A 27591-nucleotide genomic window follows, 5' to 3' on the forward strand; every position below is an offset into this window, starting at 1 on the left:
AGGATGTGCACGCAGATTCCAGTCAGACTGTCCACTGCAGAAGTGTGCATAGAAGAATATAGCTGGAAGTATAATCGTTTTTATTGTTTGCACAGTAGGAGTGTCTGTTGGTGCGAAAGATGTAATTACGTGTGCTGCACTGCAAACAATCAGAGCGTGTGGCGTGGAGACCCGGGCCCGGCGGTGACTGACCGCGGTGAAAGGGCACAGGAAGGAAAGGGACGGGACCCTGCGAGGCCCTCAGAGAGCAGCGCTGGCCCCGCAGCTGCAGGGGAGCCCAGAGACAGCGCCCGGGTGGTGACTAGGGGCCGGGCACGGGCGCCCTCTGCCTGGCACAGACCAAAATGCCAGATCCAGAGGGAAGCAGGTGTTCAGCATAAACCATTGTTCACACCAATGTGTGAAGTGGGAGGCCCGCCCGCCTCACGACTCATCACTGGGAAGACTCCCAGGAGCCGCGTGCTCCTGCTCCTGGTTGAGGCACAGCCAGCCGTTTGTCACGGGGGGAACGTAGGAGCCTCCCAAAGTCTAAGCTCCCTGACGCCAGCCAAGGGCCGCCTCGCGAGCGCCTCTCTGTAGCGGAGTCGGGTGTGATGCTCGGGTGCTCACAGGCCCACGCTTTCCTCCGAGATGTCAGAACCACGTGTGGTGGGGAGGCGAGGCGAGGGGCGCTCCCGGACCAGTGCTGCACCCGCATGCATCCGGCTCCTGTCCGTGCTCTCATCACCCTGGGCCGGGCCAGTCCATGAGCAATGAATGTGAGGCTCGGAGGCCGGGCTGCCTGCCTGCCTCTTTGGCTCCCCTCGCAGGTCACGGCAGGCGGTGTGCTGGGACCGGAGCCCTTCTCCACGCTGTTGCCAAGACGATGGCGTGTGGCTCTCTGAAGGATGTGCTAAGATGAGCAAAAATGGAAATGTCATTTGCTTAGGAACTTGTTTAACTTGTCCCTCTGCTAATCTGACTGGAGGACCAGCTAGAACACAGGGGTCCTACTGTCCCTTCCAGATCCCTCTTCCTTTCTTACACCCCCGTCCCCAGACCTGTGGAAGGTCTTACACCGTGGGGACCTATAATGAGAGGAGGGGTATTTTAGAGCTAGCATTAATTGATGAAAAAATTTTTTTGACCACATTATTCATAAAATTTGACCATAAGAGGTAACTAAGTACTCATGATAAATATATAATACCAATTAATACCAGTGTTCTAAATGTATAAAGGTATGGTTCCATACGTATTATATTTGTGTCATCGCCACACTGCGTCTGGTAGCCATCTGTCCCCGTGCAGTCACCACAACCTTATTGACTGGATTCACGGAGTGAATCCCAGATGTTTTAAAGCTTAAAGAGAACTACTAGCATCCAAACTCAATCTCTCTGATAAAACTTCCAAGTTCTGAAAGAATAGTAATTATACTGCCCCCCGCCCCCCGCACATGGTCACTGCTTCTCAGTGTGAAAGAGGATGGAGTAGCCGCCTGCTGCCCTCAGGCCCCTCACAGGCGGGCAGCCCTGGGCGGCTTGTAACTGCCTGTTCACTATAAACCAGGCAGTAGCGGCTGGGAGAGCCCCCATGCGTGCGCCCTGCAGTTCCAAGCTCCCTGTCCTCTCCGTGGGGAGAGACGACGTCCTTGTGTGTGGCGGCTGGGACAGTGCCTGCCCACGTGGGCACTGTTGGGAGGTGACAGGCTCTCGGTGAGAAAGTCCTCCTTAACCGAGTTGGCGTCCTCCCCCAACGCTGCATTATGCTCACGTGAGAGGTGGTTCTGGGCCGTTTATCTGCTCACTGACGGATTGCATGTAACTGTGCTCCTCGCAGAATGAACTGGATAACGTCTCCTCTCTCCTGGAAGAAGCGGAGAAGAAGGGCATTAAATTTTCTAAGGATGCAGCTAGTCTTGAGTCTCAACTGCAGGATACACAGGTATTCCGGGGGGAGTGAGGGGCCTTTAATAACACGACCATTTCCGGAATCGATATGTGAATTGCCTTCCGGGTTTCCGGTGACTTCTGTCTGGAGCCACTTGCACTGTGACAGCCGTGACATTCGGGAGCCCCTGAAGCTCAGGCTCGATGCGGAGCCCAGGTCCTGTCGCACAGGCACGTGGGCCCGGCGGGGGCGCTGCCTGGGGCGTGGCTCGCCCACAGCGTCCTGTTGCACACACGGGTGTCGCTGGCCATTTCAATGAGGGGGTTTGTTCTAGTTGAAATGTCAATACGCTGACCTCGGAGAAAGAGTCCGTTTTGTAAAAGGGTGGGTTGAAGCTTGCTGATCGTACTTTCATAAGACTTGTGTTAAATTACTGGTTAGGATGGCAGTTAGGTTAATGACCATGATAATATGAACATAATGTAGCAACTTTCTTGGAGATGTAAAATTTTTGTTAAATTTTCAAACTTTCTATGGAGCGTATTTGCTAGGTTCTGGGCTGGGTGCTGGGGATACAGGTTAAAGATGGAGACACACAGGAGTGGCATCGGAGGTAGTGGGACAGGGTCACTGTGCTTAGGGCCTACGCTGTGATGGCGAACCTTTTGAGCTCGGCATGGCAGCATTTTGAAAAACCCTAACTTAACTCTGGTGCCGTGTCACATATAGAAATTTTTTGATATTTGCAACCATAGTAAAACAAAGACATATTTTTGATATTTGTTTGATATATTTAAATGCCATTTAACAAAGAAAAATCAACCAAAAGAATGAGTTCGCGTGTCACCTCTGACACGTGTGTCATAGGTTCGCCATCACTGGCCTGCGCTGTGCCGAGGCCCCTCCTGGCTGGTGAGGGACAGAGGGCCGCTCACAGACAGCTGCCTGTGCCTCTGACGGCGTTCAGTGGGAAAGACCTGTTTGCCCTTACGTTTTAGAAAAATTATTCGGGCAGAAAGTGTAAAGGAGAAGCAATGGAAGGGTCGCCCAGTCCTGGAGGTAGTCATCCTCCTGAGAAATGCCAGTGCCTGGGCGGGCGGGGCGGGGCAGGCAGAGGGTCTAGAAATGAGGAGGTGCCAGAAGGGGAGGCGTCTTGGCCACGTGCAGGTTCCTGGCCTGGGCGCTGGGTGGACAGAGGATGCTGCCATTCTTCCTGGATGAGTTTGAAGCAGTATTTGTGTTAAGAGCTTTTATAATGTGATCATATGTTTTTAAATCGTTTCTGTTTGTTAATATCACTGGGTGTTTCTCATACACTGAGGCTCTCTGTGCTTTATGACATGCATTTTTAATGAGGTCTTTTGTGAGGGTGACGAAGGTAACTGAAGTATCGACCTTTTATAAAATAAACAGGAGCTTCTTCAGGAAGAAACACGCCAGAAGCTGAACCTGAGCAGCCGGATCCGGCAGCTGGAGGAGGAGAAGAACAGCCTGCAGGAGCAGCAGGAGGAGGAGGAGGAGGCCAGGAAGAACCTGGAGAAGCAAGTGCTGGCCCTGCAGTCCCAGGTGTGTCCTCAGGAGGCGGTGGTGGCCTGGAAGTGTGTGTTAGCAGCTCGTGTCCCCGCTGTGCTGGATTGCTTCAGCTCACGTGGGACCGTTAATTAGGTTGCACTAAATAAAGCCCATTAAGTGGTTTTTCTTTGACCCAGCCAAATGCCGATGCTGTGCTGGCACTGATATTGGAAGCATTTAAATTAAAGACACAGGCCCTGGCCAGTGTGGCTCAGATGAATGGGCGGTGTCCGCGCACCAAGGGGTTGCTGGTTCAATTCCTGGTCGGGGCACGATTCCCAGTGGGGGCCGTGCAGGAGGCAGCCGGTGCATGTTTTGCTACCATATCGGTGTTTCTCTCTCCCCCCCACTTCCTCCCTCTGAAAAGCAATAAAAAATATTTTAAAATAAAATAAAGACACAGGACTGTGTCAACTATGTAAGGTTTTAATCCCATCATCACTTTGTAGATTATTAGCTAAGAAATTAAGTTACCGTCTGAGATTAATTTGCTCAAAATCAAATAGCGTTGATTTGTTATTTCTTCCCACAAAATACTGAAAACACGTTTTTTTTCTTCCTCAAACGTGAAAATCAGTTGACGTCTGTACTATTGATCTTTTTTTCTTGCTGTAAAACCTAGTTGACTGATACAAAGAAGAAAGTAGACGATGACTTGGGAACAATTGAAAGCTTGGAAGAAGCCAAGAAGAAGCTTCTGAAAGACGGGGAGGCGCTGAGCCAGCGCCTGGAGGAAAAGGCACTGGCCTACGACAAGCTGGAGAAGACCAAGAACCGCCTGCAGCAGGAGCTGGACGACCTGATGGTGGACCTGGACCACCAGCGCCAGATCGTCTCCAACTTGGAGAAGAAGCAGAAGAAGTTTGACCAGGTGGGTTCTTGCTCTGCGTCCGTCTCCCTGACTCCAGAGCCAGTGCCACCGGCCTTTCCTCCGGGCAGAGCTCTCGGTCCTATTTTAGTTTAAAATAATGGTTTCCTATTGGGAAGCAAGATACACTTAGAGCAAAATTGGAAAAAGCGGAAAAGGAAAAAAGGGAACACCCATAATCTTGCAGCAGTGTTCTCAGCAATAGGTCAGACATGATGGGTGCGTCCACGTTGCTTTTGAACTTGTTTTTAACCTTTCCCGATGCCATTCCGTGTAGTTGCTGGCAGAAGAGAAGAACGTCTCTGCTCGCTACGCGGAAGAGCGGGACCGCGCGGAAGCGGAGGCCAGAGAGAAGGAAACCAAAGCCCTGTCCCTGGCCCGCGCCCTGGAGGAGGCCCTGGAGGCCAAGGAGGAGTTCGAGAGGCAGAACAAGCAGCTCCGGGCAGACATGGAAGACCTGATGAGCTCCAAGGACGACGTGGGCAAGAACGTGAGTGTCCCTGGGCTGGTCCCGTCACAGGGAGCAGGCAGCTCCTGGGAGGGCCGGGGTCGGGGGGGGGGGCTGGGAGGGCCTGGCCCATGGCTAAGCACGAGGCTAGAGTCTTCTGGAACCAACGGCCAGGTTTCCTGCCGCCTGCTCCTGGTGTGGTGTTCCTGTAGCAGCACCTGCGAGTGGCGGAGACTTGTTGATTCTTGTCCCTTTCACGGGCCCTCCCGCCCGGACCAGCTTCTGGCGGCCCTTTCGCTGGAGGGGCTCACGGCTCCTGAGTCAGCCCGTGGTTGCCAAGCACGAGGGCCGCTCGGAGGGAGGCAGGTGGGACCTCTCCGCCCGGAGCGGGGCCTGGAGAGGAGCGAGGTGGGCTTCCCAGGGAGCCCCGTGTCTTCCCTGAAGGCTTCAGGTGCACCGGGACGCGCTCACAGTGGGAGTCTCGGGGAACTGTTTCTCCCCCCCACCACCTCGCCCACAGGAGCCGCGCTGGATCCTATCCCCCCGCACGCCGCCCCCCCCCCCCGCCCCCCAGTGTACAATGTGAGTTCAGTCAGCGAGCCCGGGCCCAGGACTAGAAACAGGTTCGGGACGAGGCTTTCCCACAGCGTCCGTCTGCCCAGCAGAAGCCAGAACTCTCTCAGCCTAAGCTCCCTCACCTGTCAGACGCACAGCACCTGTGCCCGGTTGAGTGAAGCGACTGCAGTTGCTTCGCAAAGCACCGTCCTCTACAACGTCTCCTTTCCATGGGATACGGGCTCCCCGGCCACAGCGGAAGGGCGGGGGACTGCCCGCCTCTCTCCCGGGTCTCCGACAGCCTCGTGCCCAGGGACCAGCCCGTGGACCAGGAGAGGCACCTGGGGTGGGAAGGGCCGTGGTCAGTGAGGCGTGGAGCGAGCTCCACAGTGACCCCCTTTCCTTGCTCCACATTCGCTTTCTCTAGACCAGCGGTTCTCCACCTTCTGGCCCTTTAAATACAGTTCCTCATGTTGTGACCCAACCATAACATTATTTTCGTTGCTACTTCATAACTGTAATGTTGCTACTGTTATGAATTGTCATGTAAATATCTGATATGCAGGATGGTCTTAGGCGACCCCGGTGAAAGGGTCGTCCGACCGCCAAAGGGGTCGCGACCCACAGGCTGAGAACCACTGATCTAGAATAACTGACGGTCACACATTTATTCCCAAAACATTTCTGTTGAGACTGTGACGGGCCAGACGCTGCTGAGACGAGGCCCCGTGGTGCAGTCTCCTCACCTGCCCGAGAGCGGCACAGCACGGACCCCAAGGGGGGCGGCAGCACCTGCTGCCGATCTGAGGGGAAAGCCCGTCAGAGAAGGGCGGCCTCTGTCGGTGCCCTGCCTCAGGCCGCACACCCCTCAGATTCAGAAGGTCCCACGTGTGCGTTTTCAGGACAAATGACCTTCCCCAGCGGGAGAGCTGTAGGGCCGGTCCAGACACTGCGAAGGCAGGCGCTCTGCGTTGTTCTCTGGCTTTAAAGACCTCTCCGCGTCCAGGTCGTCAGAGAATCAAGTGCTGGTTACCGAGCACGTGTGAGCAGAGGCGTCAGTGCTGTCCCTCACATGGCAGCCTGGACGGGACTGGCAGCAGCCCAGAGGGGAAGGGAGGGGTCTGGGGGGGCCGGAAGCTGGCCCGGTGCCTGCCGTCCACCATGCTGGGGCCTGTGAGCAGGACGCACTGGCCATGCTGCACCCCCGCTGGGGGTCAGCTCTCGATGCCGCCTGTGGTTTGGGTCCATGGTCGGCAAACTGTGGCTCACGAGCCACATGCGGCTCTTTGGCCCCTTGAGTGTGGCTCTTCCTAAGCCTTAGGAGTACCCTGATTAAGTTAATAACAGTGTACTACTTACATGGTTTAAGTTTAAAAAATTTGGCTCTCAAAAGAAATTTCAGTCGTTGTACTGTTGATATTTGGCTCTGTTGGCTAATGAGTTTGCCGACCACTGGTTTAGGTTCATGAACTTGAAAAATCCAAGCGGGCGCTGGAGCAGCAGGTGGAAGAAATGAGGACCCAGCTGGAAGAGCTGGAGGACGAGCTCCAGGCAACGGAGGACGCCAAGCTGCGCCTGGAGGTCAACATGCAGGCCATGAAGGCCCAGTTCGAGAGGGACTTGCAGACCAGGGACGAGCAGAATGAAGAGAAAAAGCGGCTGCTGATTAAACAGGTGGGTGGGGCGTGCGGCCATTCTCACGCCGCTCACTCACGTTAGAGCACGTTAACGAGTCAAATCATCAGGTTTATTCTTTACAATTTAATGTAAGTAAATTCCTGGTCTCAGGCAGTATCGGTGCTGCTTACAAGGCATAATCTTCGATAGAAAAGCCCTCAGTGAACTCTCTGGGGAATATGGTGTAAGTTCATGTTCTGTGGATCTTAAAGGTACGGGTGAGGAAAGAATCTAAACGTATTGACAGGTGGTTCAGCTTATTGCTTACATTCCAATCACGTGTCCTCAGTAAACCACTCTCTAAAGGAGAAAAAAGATATTTACATTTTTGTAACTAAAATAGTCGTTAGGCACTTAATGATTTATGTTCTTTTTAAAATGTACGTTAAATTTCTAAAAATTTACTTTAAAAAAATTTTGTGGATATTGTGACACTCCTTTGGAGTTCATGGAATCAATTCTTAGATATTTAAGTGGTTTATTCTCATTCCACTAATTTTATTAGTCACTTATTGATAACAAATTAGCTCAGATTTAGTGGCTTAAGACAACACTTGTTCAGCCTCTGTAGGTGGGGAATTCTGGACTCAGCGGGTGCATTGCCTGGGGGCCTGGGGGGCTGGGGGATCCCGTCCAACAGGCTCACCCCGTGGTATTGGCCCAAGACCTCCGCACCTGGAACCTGGGCCTCCCCACGGGCTGCTTGAGTGTCTGTCCCTGGAGGGAACTCCAAGAAATGGTCCTGTCTTTCCATTTTGTTGCATCACCTGGAACATGAACTTGGGATCAGGGACGCAGCCCTGGTAGGTGCCTTGTAGCAGTCGGTGGAAATGGTGTGTGCCGGGTGGTGTTTTGTAAAGATCTGTGAACAAGGTGCCTCTACTGTGGCTTCCTGTTAATAACAGTAACTGCTTGGGGGCGGGGGACCTGTGCAGCCACCAGAGCCCTGTATGGTGCCCGGCTGCCTGTCCTTTGTGCCAGGATCCGGGGTCTGACCGGCACACGGTGCTGTCTCTTAGGTGCGGGAGCTCGAGGCAGAGCTGGAGGACGAGCGGAAGCAGCGCGCGCTCGCTGTTGCTTCAAAGAAGAAAATGGAAATAGACTTGAAGGACCTTGAATCTCAAATTGAGGCTGCAAACAAGGCTAGGGATGAAGTCATCAAGCAGCTTCGTAAACTTCAGGTATGTGCAGCCAACCAGAGGTCTTCGATGGTGTCGTCCTGCCCGGGAGGAAGGCCTGTGTGACGCCCGACATCTTACCGCCAAGAGCCGTCACCTTGGCTGTGGGGGTGCAGCAGCCCCAAAGGTGGCACGTCCCACTCAGCACTCAGCGAGCTTGGGCAGAGCCAGGGTGGGGTCAGCAGGTGGAGCACCCACCAGTAGGAATGCTCTTCGGGCTCTGAACAGCTTCTGTTGGCCCCGGAGCCACCAGAGCAGAAGGTGGTGTTGACTCCCCTCCTGGGTGCCGTGAGCGTTGGTCATCTTTTCAGTCTGGTTCAGTCACCACTTGTGCTGCTCCCGTGCCGTGCTGGTGTCACCGTCACATGACAAACCTGGTGCGGGCAGGAGGGGACGGTCCCTCCTATACGCAGGCACTTCTTGGCGGGTATTTGTTGGACGAAAAGCTTTAGAAAACCTCCTTCCCTTTGACCTTGGTGATTCCACATCTTGAAAATGTGTTCTAATAAAATATACAGATGAGAAGGAATGTTCATATACCAAGCTCACAGCTAAAATGTTCCTGAGAGCAAAACTGGAAACAGCCTAAATGTCGGTGGGCTGACAGCCGTTTAAATGCTGGAGATGTGTGCGCAGTGACAGCAGGGCTTACGTGAGCAAAGGAAGATACTGGGTAGGGCAGTTTAGTTTATAATCCTGCATGTGTGTAGATGTTTGCATATAGTCATGTAGATACACATACTTAGAGAATTTAGAAGGAAAAGTCATCCCTGGATAATATTATATCTATGAAACCACTGCCTGACCCAAGGTCATGTTTTCTCCTAAGAGTTTTAAACCTTACTCTTTTAAACTCCATTTTGAGTTAATTATCATGTGGTTTTATATATAAACTCAACTTTATTTATTTGGATATGGATATCTAGTTGTCCCAGAACCATCTGTTTAATAGACTATTCTTTCCCTCATTGAATTAATTCTATTCCACTGACCTATGTGTCTGTCCTTATGCAAATACTACATAGTCTTGACTACCGTAACTTTGTAAAATGTAATTTCTCCAACTTTGTCCTTCTTTTTCAAGATTGTTTAGCTATCCAGGTTTTTTGCAATTCCATATGAATTTTAGGATCAACTTGTCAATTTCTGCGAGAGAGAAAAAAAGGCCAGCTCGGGTTCTGATATTGTGTCCACTTGATAGATCAGTTCGGAAGCATCACTGTTAACAATATTGTCTTCCAGTCCATGAGCATGGCCATCTTTCCGTTTATTTTCCTATTCTTTACCTTTTTTCAATGATGGTATATAGTTTTTGGTGTATTGGCCTTATACTTCTTTAGCTAAATTGGTGCCTAATATTTTATTCATTTTGATGCTATTTTAAGTATAATCATTTTCTTAATTTTTCGAATGTTTATAATTAGTGTACAGAAATAAAATTGACTTTTGTGTATTGATCTATATTCTACAACCTTCCTGGACTTGTTTCTTTGTTCCAGTGGGTTTTTTTAATGAATTCCTTAAGATTTATTGTACACAAGATCTAGTTTTATTTCTTCCTTTCCAATCTGGATGTCTTGAGTATCGTTTTCTTGGCCTAACTGCTTTGACTAGACTCTCCATTACGATGTTAAACAGAAGTGGCAACGTCAGATATCCCTGTCTTGCTGCTGCTTTTAGGTGGAAAGCATTCAGTCTTTGACCATTAAGTATCATATTATCATAATAGCTGTCAGTTTTTCCCTCATTGAATTAATTCTATTCCCTTGATCTATATGTCTGTCTTTATGCAAATACTGTAGTCTTGATTGCTGTAGCTTTGTAAATTTTGAAATTTGGAAGTGTGACTTCTCCATCTTTGTCCTTCTTTTTCATGACACATAGTTCTATGGGAGAGAATAATCAATGAGGGAAAGACCAGTCTTCTTAACAAATAGTTCTGGGACAACTGGATGGCCATTCTCAACGTTGAGGGAATTTCTTTCTATTCAGCTTACTGTTTTTATAATGAAAAGGGTGTTAGGTTTTGTCAAGTACTACTTCTGAATTTTGAGATGATTATATTAATTCTTTTTCGTTATCAAGCCAACCTTGCATTGCTCATATGTATCTCAGTTGGATGGTGGGATATAGTGGTGTATAAATTATATGTATGTTTTTTTATATGTTGACTAGGGGCCCAGTGCACGAAATTCGTGCACTGGGTGTGGGGGGGGGGGTGTCCCTCAGCCCAGCCTGCCCCCTCTCACATACTGGGAGCCCTCAGGCGTTGACCCCCATCACCCTCCAATCGCAGGATCGGCCCCTTGCCCAGGCCTGACGCCTCTGGCCTAGGCGTTCGGCCCAGGCAGCGGGGACCCGCAGCTGCAGCGGCCCCGGCAAGGGACCCCTAGCTCCTGGGACTGCCAGCTTCGACCGTGCCCAGCTCCCATCGCTGGCTCCACCCCTACTTCCTGCTATCACTGGCCAGGGCGGAAAAGGCACCTGATTCTCCGATCATGGCTGGGGGGCAGGGCCGCCTTTGCCCTGCCCCCCAGCTCTTAGCTCCCCCCTGGGTTTCCGATCACTGTCAGTGGCAGGGGGCTTCTTCCTGCTTTCCCTTTCGCCTCCCTGCATTGTGCCTACATATGCAAATTAACCGCCATCTTGTTGGCAGTTAACTGCCAATCTTAGTTGGCAGTTAACTGCCAATCTTAGTTGGCAGTTAATTTGCATATAGCCCTGATTAGCCAATGAAAAGGGTATCGTCGTATGCCAATTACCATTTTTCTCTTTTATTAGTGTTGATATTATTTTGTTGAAGATTTTTGCATATATACTCATAAGGGCTATTGGTCTGAATGTTTTGTGATAGCTTTGTCATTTCTATATACTTTTATTTTTTAATGAATGTATATTACTTTTATAATCTGGAAAAAAAACTGTTTAAAGACAAAGAATGAAAACTGCCCAAACCTGCTTCCTCTTTATCTTTAGGCTCAGATGAAGGATTACCAGCGTGAGTTAGAAGAAGCTCGTGCCTCCAGGGATGAGATTTTTGCTCAATCCAAAGAGAGTGAAAAGAAATTAAAGAGTCTAGAAGCGGAAATCCTTCAATTGCAGGAGGTTTGTTTGCTTATTCATCCATTTGTTCAACAAATATTTGTCCTTGCAATTCTCTGAGATCAGATAACTATCTTAATGTCGTCGTCGTAGCCGTGTGTAATTTCTCTCCATTTTTACTATGTGACTGGACCATCTTATTGCTTTAGTTCAGTAAAGTGGTCAGACTTTGATTCTGTTCGTATATCCCTCTACCTGGCTGAAGGCAGAGGAGCTGACTAGTAGCTTTTCAAGTCTTGTCTCCTGTGTAAGAAACAGGAGTGATGTGTACTTAGTGCTGGCAAGCATCAGGACCACGTAGCTGAACTCTGACCTCAGTGATAAAGATGGCCTGTGTATACAGAAGCACTATGTGTGAGGTTATGTTTCATTGAATCTCTAAGTGAATCATCTTGTAATCCAACAAGTGTTACCAAGAACAAGTAAATGCGGAGTTGAGCTTGCAAGAAAGAAAGGGCACTAACTCCCAAGGTGTCAGAAAAGTAGAAGGAAAATCCGTAAGTAAACACTGAGCAGATCCTGAGATTACCCAAGTCAGCTTCCAGGCTAATCCTTCTTGGTTTCTATTCTGTTCATTTTTGCTCGTACCTTTATTTCCTTTGGATTTTTTCTTGAGTTGGGCACTCAGTAATTTCCAAGCTTCCCTCTTGTCTAATATATTCACGGGACACTATAAATTCCCCTGAGGGTACTGTTTTCACTGTATCCTTCCTATTTGTTGTCATTTAAATGCTAAATTTTTCTAATTTCTACGGTTTCTCTATCCTATGAATAGTTTAAAAGTGCGGCTTAAATTTCCAAATGTATGGCATTTATTTTTTCTTCGTTGATTTCTAGTTTTATGGTTAGGGAACACAGAGTCGAGCAGCTCTAGGGCCATGTGTGCTTAAAGAGAAAGTGGATTCGTCACTGAAGCAGCATGTCAGGATCTGTGTACGTCGTCATGTAGTTGACCAGTGATGCCATCCCCAGAGATGGTGGGCTCTGGGAGCCTGTGTCCTGTAGGGCGCCTGGCATGGCCTCAGTGTCCACACACCCTGCAGGCCAGCGCTCTGTGTCTTCAAAGCTGCAGGTCTTTAGACCTTCAGACAAGGGCTCACTACCTCGTGGAGGGGACTGACTGGAAAGCTAGCCTGTCCTCCCGTCTGTTTCTCTGTTTCTCCTTACCTCCGTCACCTTTGTTCATTAGGTTACAGGCCCTCGGGGCCTCCCCTTCCTCCCCGGGGTCCCTCCCCTGTCTGTCGCACACCCAGCCAGTGGTCGGGAAGGAGCCCTTGCCGGGCCCAGGAAACTCAACTGCAGAGGCCAGATGGCAGAGCTGCGCTCGCACAGTGTGTTCGACCGAGGCCTTCGGGTCCAGCCCTGCGTTCCACCTGCTGCTGTCACAGCTGGACTCGTGCCTGCCCCACGTGCTGGCTGTGTGTGCTGGAGCCAGGCCTTTCGGGGGGCCTGCATCCTGTGCTCTAACTAGACGCAGGTGCCCGTGCACAGCAGAGGAGCTCTTTATGCAGCCCTGCTCACAGGCATCCTGAGATGTGCTCCTCCAAACACAGCACCATGTGGAGGGGCAGCTGGTGGGAAGCAGCTCTGGGCAGGGAGGGGCAGGACCTTGAGTGTCTCCTGTTGGCCATCCTTGAGGCTTTGGGCAAGGCCCTTCATCGACAGCCTCGGTTTCCTCCATAAAATAAGGGCGCCGTGCAGCTCAGATTCTGAGACTGTGGTCTTGATCTTGACCCAGGGGGGTGAGAAATGCACACGGGCACCTGCCTGGGGGAGATCCGCTCCCCGAGGAGAGTGCGAAAGCTGCCATCGGGCAGCCCTTCCTCCAGAGGCGGCAGGCACCGGCGTCCCCTTGCCCTGCCCTGTTCTCCGAGGCCCTGCAGAGCCCGGGAGCCTGACGGCCAGGGCTCCCATCTCCTCAAGGGAGAGGCCCCACACACCACCCAGGCCCTGCCTTGAGCTGAGGTCAGACCCCACCCTTCCCAGGGGGCTGTGCTCCTCACTGTACTGCACCAGCACCTTGTTCTCTGGTCTGTCTGGTGAGTGTGCTTTACGTCCACACTGTACTCCTTGTCTGTGCAACAGATACTTCACGACCATGAATTGCCGTAGTCCTGGGTTTGCATAAACCTTCGCTCAGTTCATGTTTAAGAAACACCAGCTTTCTCAGGAGGGCAGGAACATAGCCGCCTGACACTGGGGCAGCCACGCCCTTACAGAGACTAGGCCTTCCCTCTGTGGGCACCTGTGTGTCCGGATGGTGACACAGCACAGCACCTGGCTGACCTGCACCCAAATACTCCCTCAACAAACCTTCCAGTGTCATTCCTCAAATCTAATTGCAGTTCCAGGCACACACAGATGCCTGAGCATGGTGGCTGCAGCCTGCGGGCTTCATCAGATTTCACATTTGATGAAACAGTAACAGCCAGAGCTTACATCCTATCTCACTTCATTTAGGAACTTGCCTCGTCCGAGCGAGCCCGCCGACATGCTGAGCAAGAAAGAGACGAGCTGGCGGATGAGATCGCGAACAGCGCCTCTGGCAAGTGAGTCTCCTGCAGCAGCGGGAGGGGTAGCCTCTGGAAATGAGTGGCGGCCCCCTGGTTCTCTTGGCACCTGGGCCTGCTGCACCGAGAAGGCCGTGGCGGGGTCCGGCAATCAGGGGTCAGTAGTTGGTTTGCTCGTTTGGTCAAATTCTGGAAAGACGAGCACAAGATGCTCCAGGCAGGTCCCGCTGTGCCAGTCATGCCCACAGGTGAGGAGGAAGTGCATTCAGAATGAACCGGTTCCGCAGACCGTACGGCCTCGCAATGCAATCTTCACTCTTAAATTCATTAGGTTTGGCAAGTAGGTTCCTTTGACTTACCTTTTCTTGAATGAGTTTTCATTAAAAGATCTTTTTTTTCCAATTAGAACGTTGCTTTCTCTATTTAATTTCCGTCTGCGGGTTCATCACGGTCACGTCCTAGCGTGCCGTGAGGAGGAGTTAGCGTTTTACCTCAATGCACTGGGCAACCAGTAGAGTGTAAAGTAGAAGTGCAAAGTAGAAGTGCCAGTCTTTTTGCCCTTTGAAAGCTGCTGGCTGTGGAGAACAGATGGAGGGGCAGCGGGGAGGCCACTGGGAGGCTCCCATGGTCCCAGTGAGAGGTGAGGGGGCCTAAAGGGGGCAGGCGTAGGGCAGAAGTGAGTGGTGTTTGGAAGTGTGATCAGCAGGACTTGACAGATGCTGGACGGGTGCAGGGGAGAGAAAAGTCGAGTGGTGCTGTTTGTAGCCTCCAGGTGGGAGGAGGAGCCCTCAGCATGCCCGTGCTGCACGGGGCTGGCGTTGAGCTGTCCGCCTCCTTGCCCCACAGGTCTGCTCTGCTGGATGAGAAGCGGCGCCTGGAGGCACGAATCGCACAGCTCGAGGAGGAACTGGAGGAGGAGCAGAGCAACATGGAGCTGCTCAACGACCGCTTCCGCAAGACCACGCTCCAGGTGGCTCAGGCGGCAGCCCGTCACCTGGGGGGGGGGACCGTGCTGCCCGTCTGGCACGAGTGACTAAACCGTCTCTCCTCTCCAGGTGGACACACTGAATGCAGAGCTGGCGGCTGAGCGCAGTGCTGCCCAGAAGAGCGACAATGCGCGCCAGCAGCTGGAGCGGCAGAACAAGGAGCTGAAGGCCAAGCTGCAGGAGCTAGAGGGTGCTGTCAAGTCCAAGTTTAAGGCCACCATCTCGGCCCTGGAAGCCAAGATTGGGCAGCTGGAGGAGCAGCTTGAGCAGGAGGCCAAGTGAGAGGTTTTTGATGCACTAAACCAGGGGGCGTCCTCAATACTGTATTTGTTCCCATTTTGTCTTTTTATTTCAAAATAAGATATGTGCAGTGTGCGTAGGAATTTGTTCATAGTTTTTTTTTAAACTATAGTCTGGCCCTCCAACGGTCTGAGGGACAGTGAACTGCCCCCGTTTAAAAAGTTTGAGGACCCCTGCGACTAAACCAAAACTCACTGCATCTCTGCGGGCCAGGGCCAGGGCCAGCCTGCAGCCAGGCACTTGCCCTAGAGGGAGTCCCTGTGGCAGGGGAGGCGGCAAGGATACATGTCATCAGAGAGAGAGAGAGAGAGGAAGAGAGATGGTGTGAGCCTCCGGGAAGGCTGGGCTCACCTGTCAGCTCTGCCAGGATTCAGCTGGTCAGACTGTGCCCAGGATTTTCTAGGTGCCAGAGTTTAATCCTTCCAGCTAACTCCATCACGGTCCATTTCTGTATAACATTTGTCCAGGAACAAATGGACTTTTTCTGTTTGTTGGGGGAAAGGTCAAAAAGTCTAAAATTCAGGACTCAGACCAGACGTGATTCAGAAGCACTGACACGCGGCCTTATTCAGACTCATAGGAGCTTTAATAGGAGAAACATAGACCAAGAGTCACAGGTTCAAGAGGCCCACATTTCCCAGGCACCTTTACTGCTGGACATAGTGCATCGCTGAGCTCCCGCACGCTGTTGTCAATGGTGTTCACCCAATAAGCTCGCTCTCCTTCCTAAGGAACAGTGTAGGCCTGTCTAGAAACATGGTGATTTGCCTTCTAACCAAACTAAAGGGTGAGTGTGGGCGGTCCCCTCCCCCATTAGCTGCCATAGGCCTGAGCATCACCATGGGTCTTTGTTCTGGTCTCCAGGCTAAGAAGTTAGGTGATTAGAATAACCAACCAAGGTTTTTGTCTTCAATAAGTCCGCACTCCGTATGGCAGGTAGCTTGTGTGTAATGTTTGATCTTTAGATCCCTCAATGAATGCCTGCATGTGAAGGGATACTCTTTATCTACCTGTCAGTGTTAGAATACGTTATTAAGGCGCCTCGTGACCAGAACGGAAAAACTTCTGGGCCGTATTATCGTAATTTATTCTCATCAGAGAGGCCCTGGAAAACACTCCCAACATTTGTCATCTTCCAGAGAAAGGGGACTTTAAAAATTATTTCCTCAATTCGAACTATCGTGTCAAGAATTACAAAGGCTAATTAATGGTTGATCATCTTCACAGGGAACGAGCAGCAGCCAACAAACTGGTCCGACGAACGGAGAAGAAACTGAAAGAAATCTTCATGCAGGTTGAAGATGAGCGTCGACATGCAGATCAGTATAAAGAACAGGTAGGGAGAAGGTGGGCCAGGATGAAATGTCTTCCATCTTAGCAATGCTTCACGAGGAGACGATGCAGAAGAGCCACGTGTTACCATTTGGTGACTAGATTAAGAACATGCTCTCTGAGGCCCTGGTTGGGTTAGCACAGTTGGTTAGAGCATCGTCCTGATACACCAAGGTTGCGAGTTCGATCTCGTCAGAGCACATACAAAAACAACTGATGAGTCCATAATAAGTCAATGTTTCTCTCTTTGCAAATAAAAGAAAAATTGAAAAAAGAAAATACTGCCCTAGCCAGTTTGGCTGAGTGGATAGAGTGTTGGCCTACAGACTGAAGGGTCCTGGGTTCGATTCCAGTCAAGGGCATGTACCTGGGTTGCGGGCTCGATCCCCAGTAGGGGCTGTGCAGGAGGCAGCCAATCAATGATTCTCTCATCATTGATGTTTCTCTCCCCCTCTCCTTCCTTCTCTGATATCAATAAAAATATTTTTTAATGCTATTTTAAACTCTTAAATTCTAATATTTTAACACACACATGCTGTTCCTGCCAGGCACTCCTGCGTGCTGGGGACACAGGTAACTAAGACTCAGTCCCCACCCCTCGGGGCTCCCCCAGCACCAGAAATACAGAGGAGGGGCAGGTGAGAGCACACTGAGGGCACTGAAGTGTGAGGCCGATTTCCTCCGCGAGGTGCACGCTTCATGAGGGCAGTGATCTCTGCCTTGCTGTCAGTCTCCCCCCAAGCATCTCAGATGCCTAGAGTAGTTCCTGGGCGGTGTTAGCGGTCACTGTGTCAGCTGAAGAGGGTGGATGCAGAATAGAAAGCAGAGAGAAACAAATGTACTGCATGCAGGACCTGAATTGTTTTCCTTGTCTGCATCCAGGCATCTTTTTTTTTTTTTTTTTTTTTTTTAAATATATTTTATTGATTTTTCACAGAGAGAAAGGGAGAGAGATAGAGAGTTAGAAACATCGATTAGAGAGAAACATCGATCAGCTGCCTCCTGCACATGTCCCCCTGGGGATCCGCAACCCAGGTACATGCCCTTGACCGGAATCGAACCTGGGACCTTTCAGTCCGCAAGCCAACGCTCTATCCACTGAGCCAAACCGGTTTCGGCCATCTTTTTTTTTTAAGTATCAGGAGAATCTAATAAGACTGCGGCCAGGTCTGCATAGACAATAGCCTCGGTAGCTGAGGTGGACGGAGATGATTCTACTGCCTTTGGCCCCAACCCCCCTTCCCTTTTCTTCCCCTGCTCGTGAGGCACCCAGCCTTCCCTTACCCCCGCCCTCAGCATAGAGCATGGGGCATTTCTGGGTGGGCGTGAGCTGCAGCGTAACCATGTCAGGTCTTCATGGGAGGCTTTGAACTTGAAACCCCCATATTGAGAGGAGGCATAAACATGAAGGTACCATCTCCTGGGGTTAGAGACTCACGTTGCTGGCTCTCCCATAGGTTTAATGCCTTATGTGAAGATGCTACACTCATTTTCTGTTAAAATCTCGTGGAGAAAATAGGGGTTTAAGTGTTTAGAGATTTCCTTTCGCGTAGTTTGCTCTGTACACACTGGCTTTGCCGACAATGGCAGATCAGGCCTGAGACCAGCCCCCTGGTAAGCACACGCACTCACGTGGCTGGCGGGCACTCAGGATGCGGGGGGCTGTATCTGGACTCGCCAGTTGGGTTTGACTTGACTCATGTCACTTCCCCGAGATGGAGAAGGCCAATGCCAGGATGAAGCAGCTTAAGCGGCAGCTGGAGGAAGCGGAAGAGGAAGCCACACGTGCCAATGCATCTCGGCGTAAACTCCAGCGGGAACTGGACGACGCCACCGAGGCCAACGAGGGGCTGAGCCGCGAGGTCAGCACCCTGAAGAACCGGCTGAGGTGAGCGACTGAGGGGGCTCAGAGGCGCTGGGTTTCGTGGAGTCTGTGGCCAAAGCCCCCAAAACCGGCCGGATTTCTAGGCTTAGGGCTTGATTTTTCTGGTTTACTTAGTTCATGTAGAGTTACTCGTTCTCGCTCTTAAGTTTATCCACTTGGGATTTCTGACCTTTCGTAGTCCTTAGGCGAACAGGAGGAACAGCCCCCCCCCCCCCACACACACACACACACACACAGACACACCAAGCTGGGACCAGGTCGCATCCATCCATGTCCCAACGTCCATGTGAGGAAAGGTCCCAGCCTCTTCTCCCAGGACCTGGCACCATCAGCCCCTCCAGGGAGAGGCCCGAATATGAGCACTGAACTTCCTCCCCCAGAGGAGCAGGCTGGCCCATGGCCAAACTCGGATGTGCCCTGCTGTTGTCCAGCAGTGAGCCAAGAATGTTTTTACATGCAGCAGAGACCTGATATGGCCCACAAAGCCTAAGTAAAATATTTACTATCTGCCCTGGGTGGTGTTGCTCAGTGGTTAGAACGCTGGTTCAAGCACCAAAGGGTTACAGGTTCGATTCCCGGTCAAGGGCACATATCTGGGTTATAGGTTCGATCCCTGGCTCCAGCCGGGGCTCGTGTGGGAGGCTGTTTCTCTCACATCAGTGTTTCTGTCTCCCCGCCCCCCCTTCCGTTATGTGCCCTTTATGGAAATACCCTTGGCTAGCAAGCACAGCCAGCCGTAACTGGATCAGGTACACTGAGGACCTCCTGCCCAGTGCACGCTTGTGCTGGCCGGGATGGCAGTCAGGCGTGGTGACAGCAGAGGCGGAAGGCCCAGAGCCTGTCCTGATCGTGGCACTCACACCCCCAGGTGGTGTGTCCTGAGGAAGGGGTGGAAGTTTGGTGACTGGACAACTTGACTGCCACATGTTCTTACGTGTTTACCCACGTGTCTACTTCCTATTCTTGCCAGGCGAGGCGGCCCAATCAGCTTCTCTTCGAGCCGATCTGGCCGGCGCCAGCTGCACATCGAAGGGGCTTCCCTGGAGCTGTCAGACGATGACACCGAAAGCAAGACCAGTGATGTCAATGAGACGCAGCCACCCCCGTCGGAGTAGGGTCACCAGAAGCCAGTGGAGGCCATACAGCGGGACACGAAGGAACGCACCCGGCACCAGCTGCCTCGGGACTCCCTACTGCAAGATCAACTGTGTCTTAAGGCTTTCCAGCCTACACATACTGTATCCTGCTTCAGATTTAGGTACAATTGCTCCCCTTTTTATATATATACATACACAAAACATGCACATATTAAACAGACTGTCTCATCATTGCATCTATTTTCCATATATTCATCAAGAGACCATTTTATAATACGTGTTAAGAGGAGAACCCTTTTTCAAACGAACTCCAGACCCTTGTTGCCAGTCGCTGGGTATTGGGGCAGCCCCGTGGTTGTTGCTCGGTCGCTCTGCATGCTCTCTGTCATACAGACAGGTAACTTAGCTGTGTTCATGTGGCCCCGACTCCTCAGCCACATCAATTCTCTTAGAACATTGTGGAACCTAAACTGCACTTGTATCTCATTTCCTTCAAATAACGATCAACACTATTTCAGTGAGCAAACTGTGAAAGGGGCTTTTTGGAAAGATTAGGAGGGGTGGGATGGATTGGGGAAGCAGCATTCATTGGGGATTACCATGCTGTCTCGCTCGAGTTGGTGGTATCCCCTCGTCGCTTCGTGTGAACTGTCCTTGGCCAGGGCTGGTCTGTGCATAGAAAGGATAGGAGCCGCCATGCCGCTGAAGCCCGAGTGACAGCAATCACGTCGACGCCCGGATGGTCTCCTGAACCCCTGGCTCTGCCAGTGTGCGCCTCGCTTCAGGAACAAGAGCTGTGGGCGCCTCAGCAGGAGTCAGTGGGAGGCCCTCCCTTGCCAGCCAGGCCCCTGTGCTGACCTTACAAATTCAGCCGCTGCTTTGAGCCCAAAATGGGAACATTGGTTTTGTGTCCAAGACTTGTTCCAAGTTGTTGATGAGGTTACCGACCCTCAAGAACAGATGCCATCTGCCTGAATGTTGACATGCCAGTGGATGTGAATCCCTTTTCATTTTCCCGTTCCCTCCCCTCTGGACAGTGTTAACAGTGAACATTTAACATTCTGTTTTTGGTTGATAGGTAAGCAAACTGACATTACAGAAAGTGCCTTAGACACTACAGCACTAAGACAATGTTAAATATATTATTTGCCTCTGTAACAATTTAATGTATTAAGTTTTGACTGTGCTTCATATCATGTACCTCTCTAGTCAAAGTGGTATTACCAACATTCAGTGACAATGAATCAGTGTTAAGTACAAATCCCTGATCCTCTGCAATGTGCTTGAAAACACAAACCTTTTGGGTTAAAAGCTTTAACATCTTTAGGAAGAACTTGTCATGTGGGTTTGGAACCTTTGATTTTCCCCGTTATGAACTGTACTGGCTGTTGACCACCAGACACCGGACTGCAAATATCTTTTCTTGTATTCCCATATTTCTAGACAATGATTTTTGTAAGACAATAAATTTATTCATTATAGATATTTACGCCTGCTCTATTTACTTGGAGGAAAAAGCACCCATTAAGAATAAACAGACCTCAATAAATGAGAATAATCATGTGAATGTGGAATCTGTTTTCTTACCTTCTGTTCTCGATTTCCCATCTGTGATCTGATTGGCAGCTGAGAGTCCCACAGACTTAAAAGGCCCACTTTTTCTGAGGGCGCTGCGCTCCCAAGTGTCAGGTGACAGGCTAGTTCTCTGGGCAGTCGGCTACAAGTCGCATCCTGCCCAGTGGCCTCTGTATGTAGCTGCACTGGGGAGGAAAAGGGCCCTGGGCTGGCAACCCGCTCGCTAATAGAAAAGGGCTGAGGATGAAGCTGTTGGAGGGTTTCGGTCACCAGCTGATGAAGCTGTTTGCTGGACTGGAGTATTTTAAGAAATCCAAGATTCAGACTGCATTTTCAAGCAGTATTCACACTGAAAATAATTGGGGGGCGGGGAGGGAGGGATTCAGTAATAAGACCCAAGGGCAGCCTCACTAGTGTGGGTCAATTACGATGGGCTGGAGAGGAGTAACTAGGGATCACAAAATCACGAAGGAAATGCTGGCTTTTTTATTATTATTCCCTAATATTCATAGTTCAGGCTGGCCCTGGGGGCATACGGCACATATCCAGGCTTCCTGGCAGAGAATGTAAAAAATGGACAGACGTACTCCTTTCCTCCCGTGTCACTACCAAGGGAGAAAAAAGGTGAGTTACCACGTTTCGTGTGTCCACCCTGGCATTCAGCTACCTTAGTTTAGTCCAGGTGCGTGTGGAATTCAGAGGCTGGTTTTTCTCAGAAGGAATGCTTCCCACCTGGCTGGTGTGGCTGGTGTGGCTGGTGTAGTCACTGTTTGACTACTCAGCTATCGGGAGAAACTCAATCCCCACAGACTGACTCCAGTTCCTGACTCCAGAGATGCTAGCCATAAGGAACCTTTCCTTACTCAACAAGCCACCGCTTCGCGGTCTCAGGAAAGGTAGTTCATAAAACCTTTGCCGGGCACTGACAGCACAAGGAAGACAGTTCATGGGAGCTGGGCTTTGTGTCAAAGACTAAAGCTGCTGCCATAACCGGTTTGGCTCAGTGGTCCCAGGTTCGATTCCGGTCAAGGGCATGTACCTTGGTTGCGGGCGCATCCCCAGTGGGGGGTGTGCAGGAGGCAGCTGATCGATGTTTCTCTCTCATCGATGTTTCTAACTCTGTCCCTCTCCCTTCCTCTCTGTAAAAAATCAATAAAATAAAAAATAAAAATAAAAAGACTAACGCTGCTGCCACCAGGAGAGTGGTTCGTCGTGAGGAAGACACCAGGCGAGACTTGGGAATGCCTGTCCTTTGCTGAGATGAGGTGGGGGTTTTAACACGCAGCTCTTCCCGCTGTCTGCCCCTGCCACATCCTAGGCTTTCTTTTTTAATGCATCCACTCGGGAATTCTTTTAAACCGCGTCAGTAGGAATAGCACACCTATAGTCCTAGTGGGACTGGCCTGAGGGTGTAACTGATGTCACCTTTCCTTCCTGTCACCAGTTCCCCATCCCTGGAAACCGCCGCTAAGATGAAGTGTGAGCCTGAAGACAAGCTGTGGCGTCCCCTCACAGGCAGCCCCCTGTGGCTCTGGGCAGGACTGACCCAGGCCCCTGCCTCCTGAAACCAACGCTCTGTGTCAAGCCTGGAGAAGAAACAGCTCAAAGCTGTCAACCACCACTTCCTATCTCATCCTCACCCCCTTAGAAAGCCCACACAGGAACAGGCCGTAGGCTGGGATCTAGAAAGTTCCAGGCAGGTCTGAGAGGGAAGCCTGTGACTGAGACCCAAAGGGAGTCCCCATGCACCATCGGTTCTAGTCACTGGGAACTCACATCTGTACCAAGTTCTGAGCACCCGCTAGAGTGCTGTACGCTGTGCCAGCTGTCAGGACCAGAGGGGGCGGCCCACTCCCTAGTGGAGCCTCATTATCGTTTGGGAATCTAGCAAATCTTGTGACGTGTCTCATACAACTGACAGAAATCTAATGTGAAACGATCAGTAAGGGTATATGGGCATGATGCCAGCTTTCAGACAATGTTAACTATAATTCCAGTACCTGTGTGCCACACACGGAAGTGTGACCATGTCCTTCAACCCTTCCCAAGACTAGAACTTCGTGTTTGACTCATTACAACACAGGTCTATTTGTTTTTTCCAAGTAGCCCCCCAATAATGGACTTCATCCCCGACAGGCTGTCATGAAGCCTCATTCAAGACGTAAAGTGGCATCTATTAAACTCGAGTCTGACAAGCATCCAAGCAGAGCCACTGCCTCCGACAAAATGCCATCCTGCAGAGGCCCTAAGACACCCGTGTTCCCACATGTGCACGTGTGCGTCTCACAAGTGCCACCAGCAGGTGGCAGCTGTGACGTGGCTGTCAGAGGAAGGTCAATAAACCCCAAGCATCAGATCCTGCAGAACGGATACCGGCAGCCTTGAAGGAAATTCTGGAGCCATCAACAGAACATCTTTTCAGAAACACGGCATCACCAGCGCTCACCAGGACCCAGGGGACAACGTTGCTTGGAAAACTGCAAGGACAACTCGTCAGAAGTGGTTCACAATGTGAAGTCTTAGCCATGTCTCACCATTTCCTTTTTGTGTATGAAGTGTGATGTGATGAAAACCTGTCTAAAATCTTAAAGAATTCTCAATAAATATAAAAAGTCAAAATGATAAGCATTTTCACAGTTCTACTGGCACATTTTTCTTAACGGTTCACAAAATAAGGTGCTCATAATTGCTGGTTTGAGATTCTGTGAACTAATGTGCACTCCTCCCGGGGCTGGCGCTGGGGTGGAGCCTGGGGGAGTCTGTTTTAAAATCCACTCACTGGTCACCCAGCAGCCAGGGAGCCTCTGCTCCAAGCTACTTGCTCAAATCTCAGAACTTAGCACACGTCCTCAGGCCAATTGGGTAATGAAAGAAAATCAGTCTCATTACTTCAATTTTTAAAAAATGAATTTGGGCAACTTTACCAAAAAAATTAGAAGCCTCAATCAGTAAACTGTTTGCATTTTTAATTTCACTTCTGACTTTTAAAAGCTGTAATTAATATGTTCATTTAGTTTGTGTCCAATTCCCGCCGGTGGTTTCCGTTCCTACGTGCTGCGTCTGCACACTCGGGTTTCTATGGAATCCTGCACAGCTGACCGTCCTCCTGGCCGTTCCCCATCAGACACTTCCACTCCCACTACTGAGATGGACTTACTTGTTCTTACTACCATGAGACGTTATCCCTAAAGTAGAAAGAGCTTGTATAGCTTATGTAAGACTCAAGACTTACAGAAAATAATTTAGTGACACCAAAAATGCAGAGGTGTATGCCCTAAAGTCTAGATGACAGTGGGATTCGCTGGGATTTTTTCCTAGTTAAAACAATCACCTTTTTTAACCAGAAAAACAGTGTTTCTCAGTTCCATCATGAACCGACAGGAAGCAACAGGGCCCTAGCTCATTTGGATGACACTCATCTGACTGTTTATCCAAACTGTGCCAGGCCCGCTTGCCTGGCACCCTCCAGACCTCCACCAGCAACCACAACCAGGCAGGACCTCCGCATTTTAATGGGCACTAGTCAAACTGACACCTGATTACAAACTCCCCAAAAGTAAACAAGCTAAATTCCTATTCAGTTTCGCTTGGTGAAGGCTTCAGAACTGACAGGCAACTAACATAACTGCAAACCATAACCCACATGGCACAAACCACCTGGTCCCCCAACCAGCACTATACGCTTTGCTCTGTTCTCACAGTTGCCTCTTCACATGTGCTATCTTATCAAGGGAGTCTGTTAAACTAATATTACTCCAGATTATTGTTTTTCCTTAACATTTAAAAAAAGGCGACTGTAGCCCTAACCGGTTTGGCTCAGTGGGTAGAGCGGTGGCCTGCGGACTCAAGGGTCCCAGGTTTGAGTCTGGTCAAGGGCATGTACCTTGGCTGAGGCCACATCCCCAGTGGGGGGCGTGCAGGAGGCAGCTGATTGATGTTTCTCTCTCATCGATGTTTCTAACTCTTTATCTCTCTACCTTCCTCTCTGTAAAAAATAAATAAAATATATTTTTAAAATAATAAAAAAATAAATAAAAAAGGCGACTGTATTCCCATAGGTCCTATTTTTAGTCATAGGACCAGTTTTCAGATAAGATGCTTTAAGTCATAGGAAGATTTACAAAGATGCCTCCTCCCCTACTCCCATTTTTAAGAATGATTCAAGTAACATCTAAATTTTGAAGGCGAAGCTAGCGTTTCTCAATTTGTTTCAACCTTTGGGGCAAAAGTAGAGAGAAAAATCCCTGAAGTAAATACTGGAAGGAGGAAAGGCTCCTCTAGCATCTTCTAATCGAGGCAAACAGAAAACTGACTGCTTGGACCCATCCCCTTTCTGGGCTTAGTCCCACCAGCAGCCGGACGGGCTGTTTGTGCTGGCCAGGCAGGACGATGTGGCTTTAGCACAGTGGCTCTCAACCTTCCTAATGCCGCGACCCTTTAATACAGTTCCTCATGTTGTGGTGACCCCCATTTTCATTGTTACAAATTGAACATAATTAAAGCATAGTGATTAATCACAAAAAAAAATATGTAATTATATATGTGTTTTCCGATGGTCTTAGGCGACCCCTGTGAAAGGGTCGTTCGACCCCCAAAGGGGTCGCGACCCACAGGTTGAGAACCGCTGCTAGCAAGATGCTCCCTAAAGCTGAGGCTCCACCCCAGGACACCTCCCCGGCCCCAGAGGCACCATTCCCACCTTGGCTCTCAGAGATGTTAATGGCCCTTCTGCAACAGCTGCTGAGAGCAGCACAGTCAATACTCAAGTACAGGATTGGAAGCGAAGGGGGGGTGCATCACATTCCTCCTGCTGCACAGTCTGTGCCTGCCCCACACATTTCCCAGCATCCACAGCAGCTCATCTCCTGAGGCACAAGACAGAGTCAGGGCAATGAGGCCTCAAGTCTGGAAAAGTGGAGAACACAGCAGAAAAAGAGCTCACTTCCAACCCTGGCTTTGCTATGAACTAGCTGTGTGAGTTCAGGCCAGTCACCAACACTCCGGGCCCACCTTCCCTCTGTAAACAGGTAAGCCAGCTCATCTCCTCTCCGGCTGCCTATAACTCTCAGATGCCCAGCTTTGGCTTAGACCTCAGCAGAGTTGGTTGGGCATAGTTCCTACCACTCTGGGTTGAAAGGCAGTGGAGCACCCACTCCTACTCTCATGCATTTCAGGAGCAAGGGATGGGACCGGGTGGTGAGAGAACAGTATCTGGAGGCAAGAGGACTCACCACCTGAAGATTCACCCCCTCCAAACAGGGAGACCACTCGTGGACCCAGCTCGGGAGAGGGATCACTCCTAAAAGTTTCAGCGAGGGCCAGGCAGACCTAGGCATGGGGCGGCCCCAGGAAGAGAACCCACTCAGAGGCAGGGGCCTGCTAGGCAATCTTTAGCTAGAAGAGCAGACAGAATGTGTTAGCTTTCGTGTCAGCAGCAAATGTTCTAGCTGAGCATTTAACCAAATCATCCAAACAGCTGAAACTGAGGCCAGGAGAGTCATCCAGCTTCCCCATGGGTCACACGCCGAGGGCAGCTGCTGCTATAAAGCCCAGCAGCGTGCTCCTGCCCTTTCCCGCGCCTGGCCCTTGCTCTCCTGGACCCGAAGCCTCCCCTGCCACCACCTGACTGAACTGACAGACCACCGGGATGAGATGATTCCAGGGGTGCTCAGCTAAGAAGGAACCGGGAAATCACTGGGAGCCAGGGACGACGACTCAGGGCTCCAGAACTCATCGCTGCTTTCAGCAGAGTAGCTCTGCTCTTTATGTGTTAGATCTGGGGTCCCTGCATTAACAAAGGTCTGGCTAAATGTTTCAGCCTCTGGTCTAATCCAATCGCTTCGATGATTGGGAAAGAAGTTGCGAGTTGCCGCCCATCAGAAAGAGGCCGAAGTTCTCTGTTCCCCTGCTCCACAGCACACCCCCCTGGAAACATCTCTCGGGAGGCAGCTCACAGCAAAACCTCCGGGAACAACTAACAGAATATTCCTGCCCACATATTAGCAGACAGAGGAAGTTTTTAACGTATCCTCCTTAAAGTTCAGTATTCCCTTAGGAACTTAATTCACTTACTTTTCACTTATTTAAAACTACACACTATCCTGGTTTGCTCTGTTATAAGCAACGTTCAGAACATGATACATTCGTACTGACTCCTATGTCTGGACATTTCTCAAGTCCAGTCACCTATATCTTGCAAACATCGGGCACCTCCTCCCACTTGCCAACATCAACCTGAGGGATAAGGAGAAAAGCCCAGGCCCGAGTCACCTCTACTCCCAGGACACCACACACATCATGACAGGCAGCACAGAGAAGGGCCAGCGCCTGGCTCCATCGCAGTTATCCTGTGACCTAGCGAGTGGCCTCCCTCAAAGTCCGGGTCCTCCCTCCAGGTCTGCATGAGGCGCAGGGCCATCTCAGGCTGCCCCTGGAGACTCAGCTACAAGGACCGGCCTGAGCACACCTGCTCGTGCGTCAGACTTCTCCGGAGGCTGCCTGAACTGCCTTTGCCCAATCCACGCTGCTGTCCACCCACATGTCCCAGGTCAGAGCGGAAGCGACATCTGAACCTGGCTTTGTAACTCCAGCTCTTCTCCCACAGGATGGCGGGAACCCAATAACGCAACCTTGA

At 50.5% G+C, this 27591-nt stretch overlaps 1 protein-coding gene across 4 annotated transcripts in view; it reads left to right on the forward strand.

Annotated features, from left to right (window-relative positions):
* Positions 1-20867, forward strand: part of MYH10 (myosin heavy chain 10) — a 146972-nt gene extending 126105 nt beyond the window's left edge. For all 4 annotated transcript variants that reach the window (XM_059668649.1, XM_059668650.1, XM_059668651.1 and 1 more), the window contains 13 exons: positions 1822-1926; positions 3286-3438; positions 4067-4315; positions 4590-4802; positions 6777-6989; positions 8012-8173; positions 11147-11275; positions 13733-13821; positions 14629-14752; positions 14838-15046; positions 16296-16404; positions 18116-18288; positions 19256-20867. In XM_059668649.1, the coding sequence (XP_059524632.1) occupies positions 1822-1926; positions 3286-3438; positions 4067-4315; positions 4590-4802; positions 6777-6989; positions 8012-8173; positions 11147-11275; positions 13733-13821; positions 14629-14752; positions 14838-15046; positions 16296-16404; positions 18116-18288; positions 19256-19400 (2073 nt within the window). In that variant the 3' untranslated portion in view covers positions 19401-20867. The remainder of the gene's footprint in view (positions 1-1821; positions 1927-3285; positions 3439-4066; positions 4316-4589; positions 4803-6776; positions 6990-8011; positions 8174-11146; positions 11276-13732; positions 13822-14628; positions 14753-14837; positions 15047-16295; positions 16405-18115; positions 18289-19255) is intronic.
* Positions 20868-27591: the final 6724 nt, after the last annotated feature.

The sequence above is a fragment of the Myotis daubentonii genome, chromosome 16 (assembly GCF_963259705.1).
Source record: "Myotis daubentonii chromosome 16, mMyoDau2.1, whole genome shotgun sequence".
NCBI classification, from domain to species: Eukaryota; Metazoa; Chordata; class Mammalia; order Chiroptera; family Vespertilionidae; genus Myotis; species Myotis daubentonii.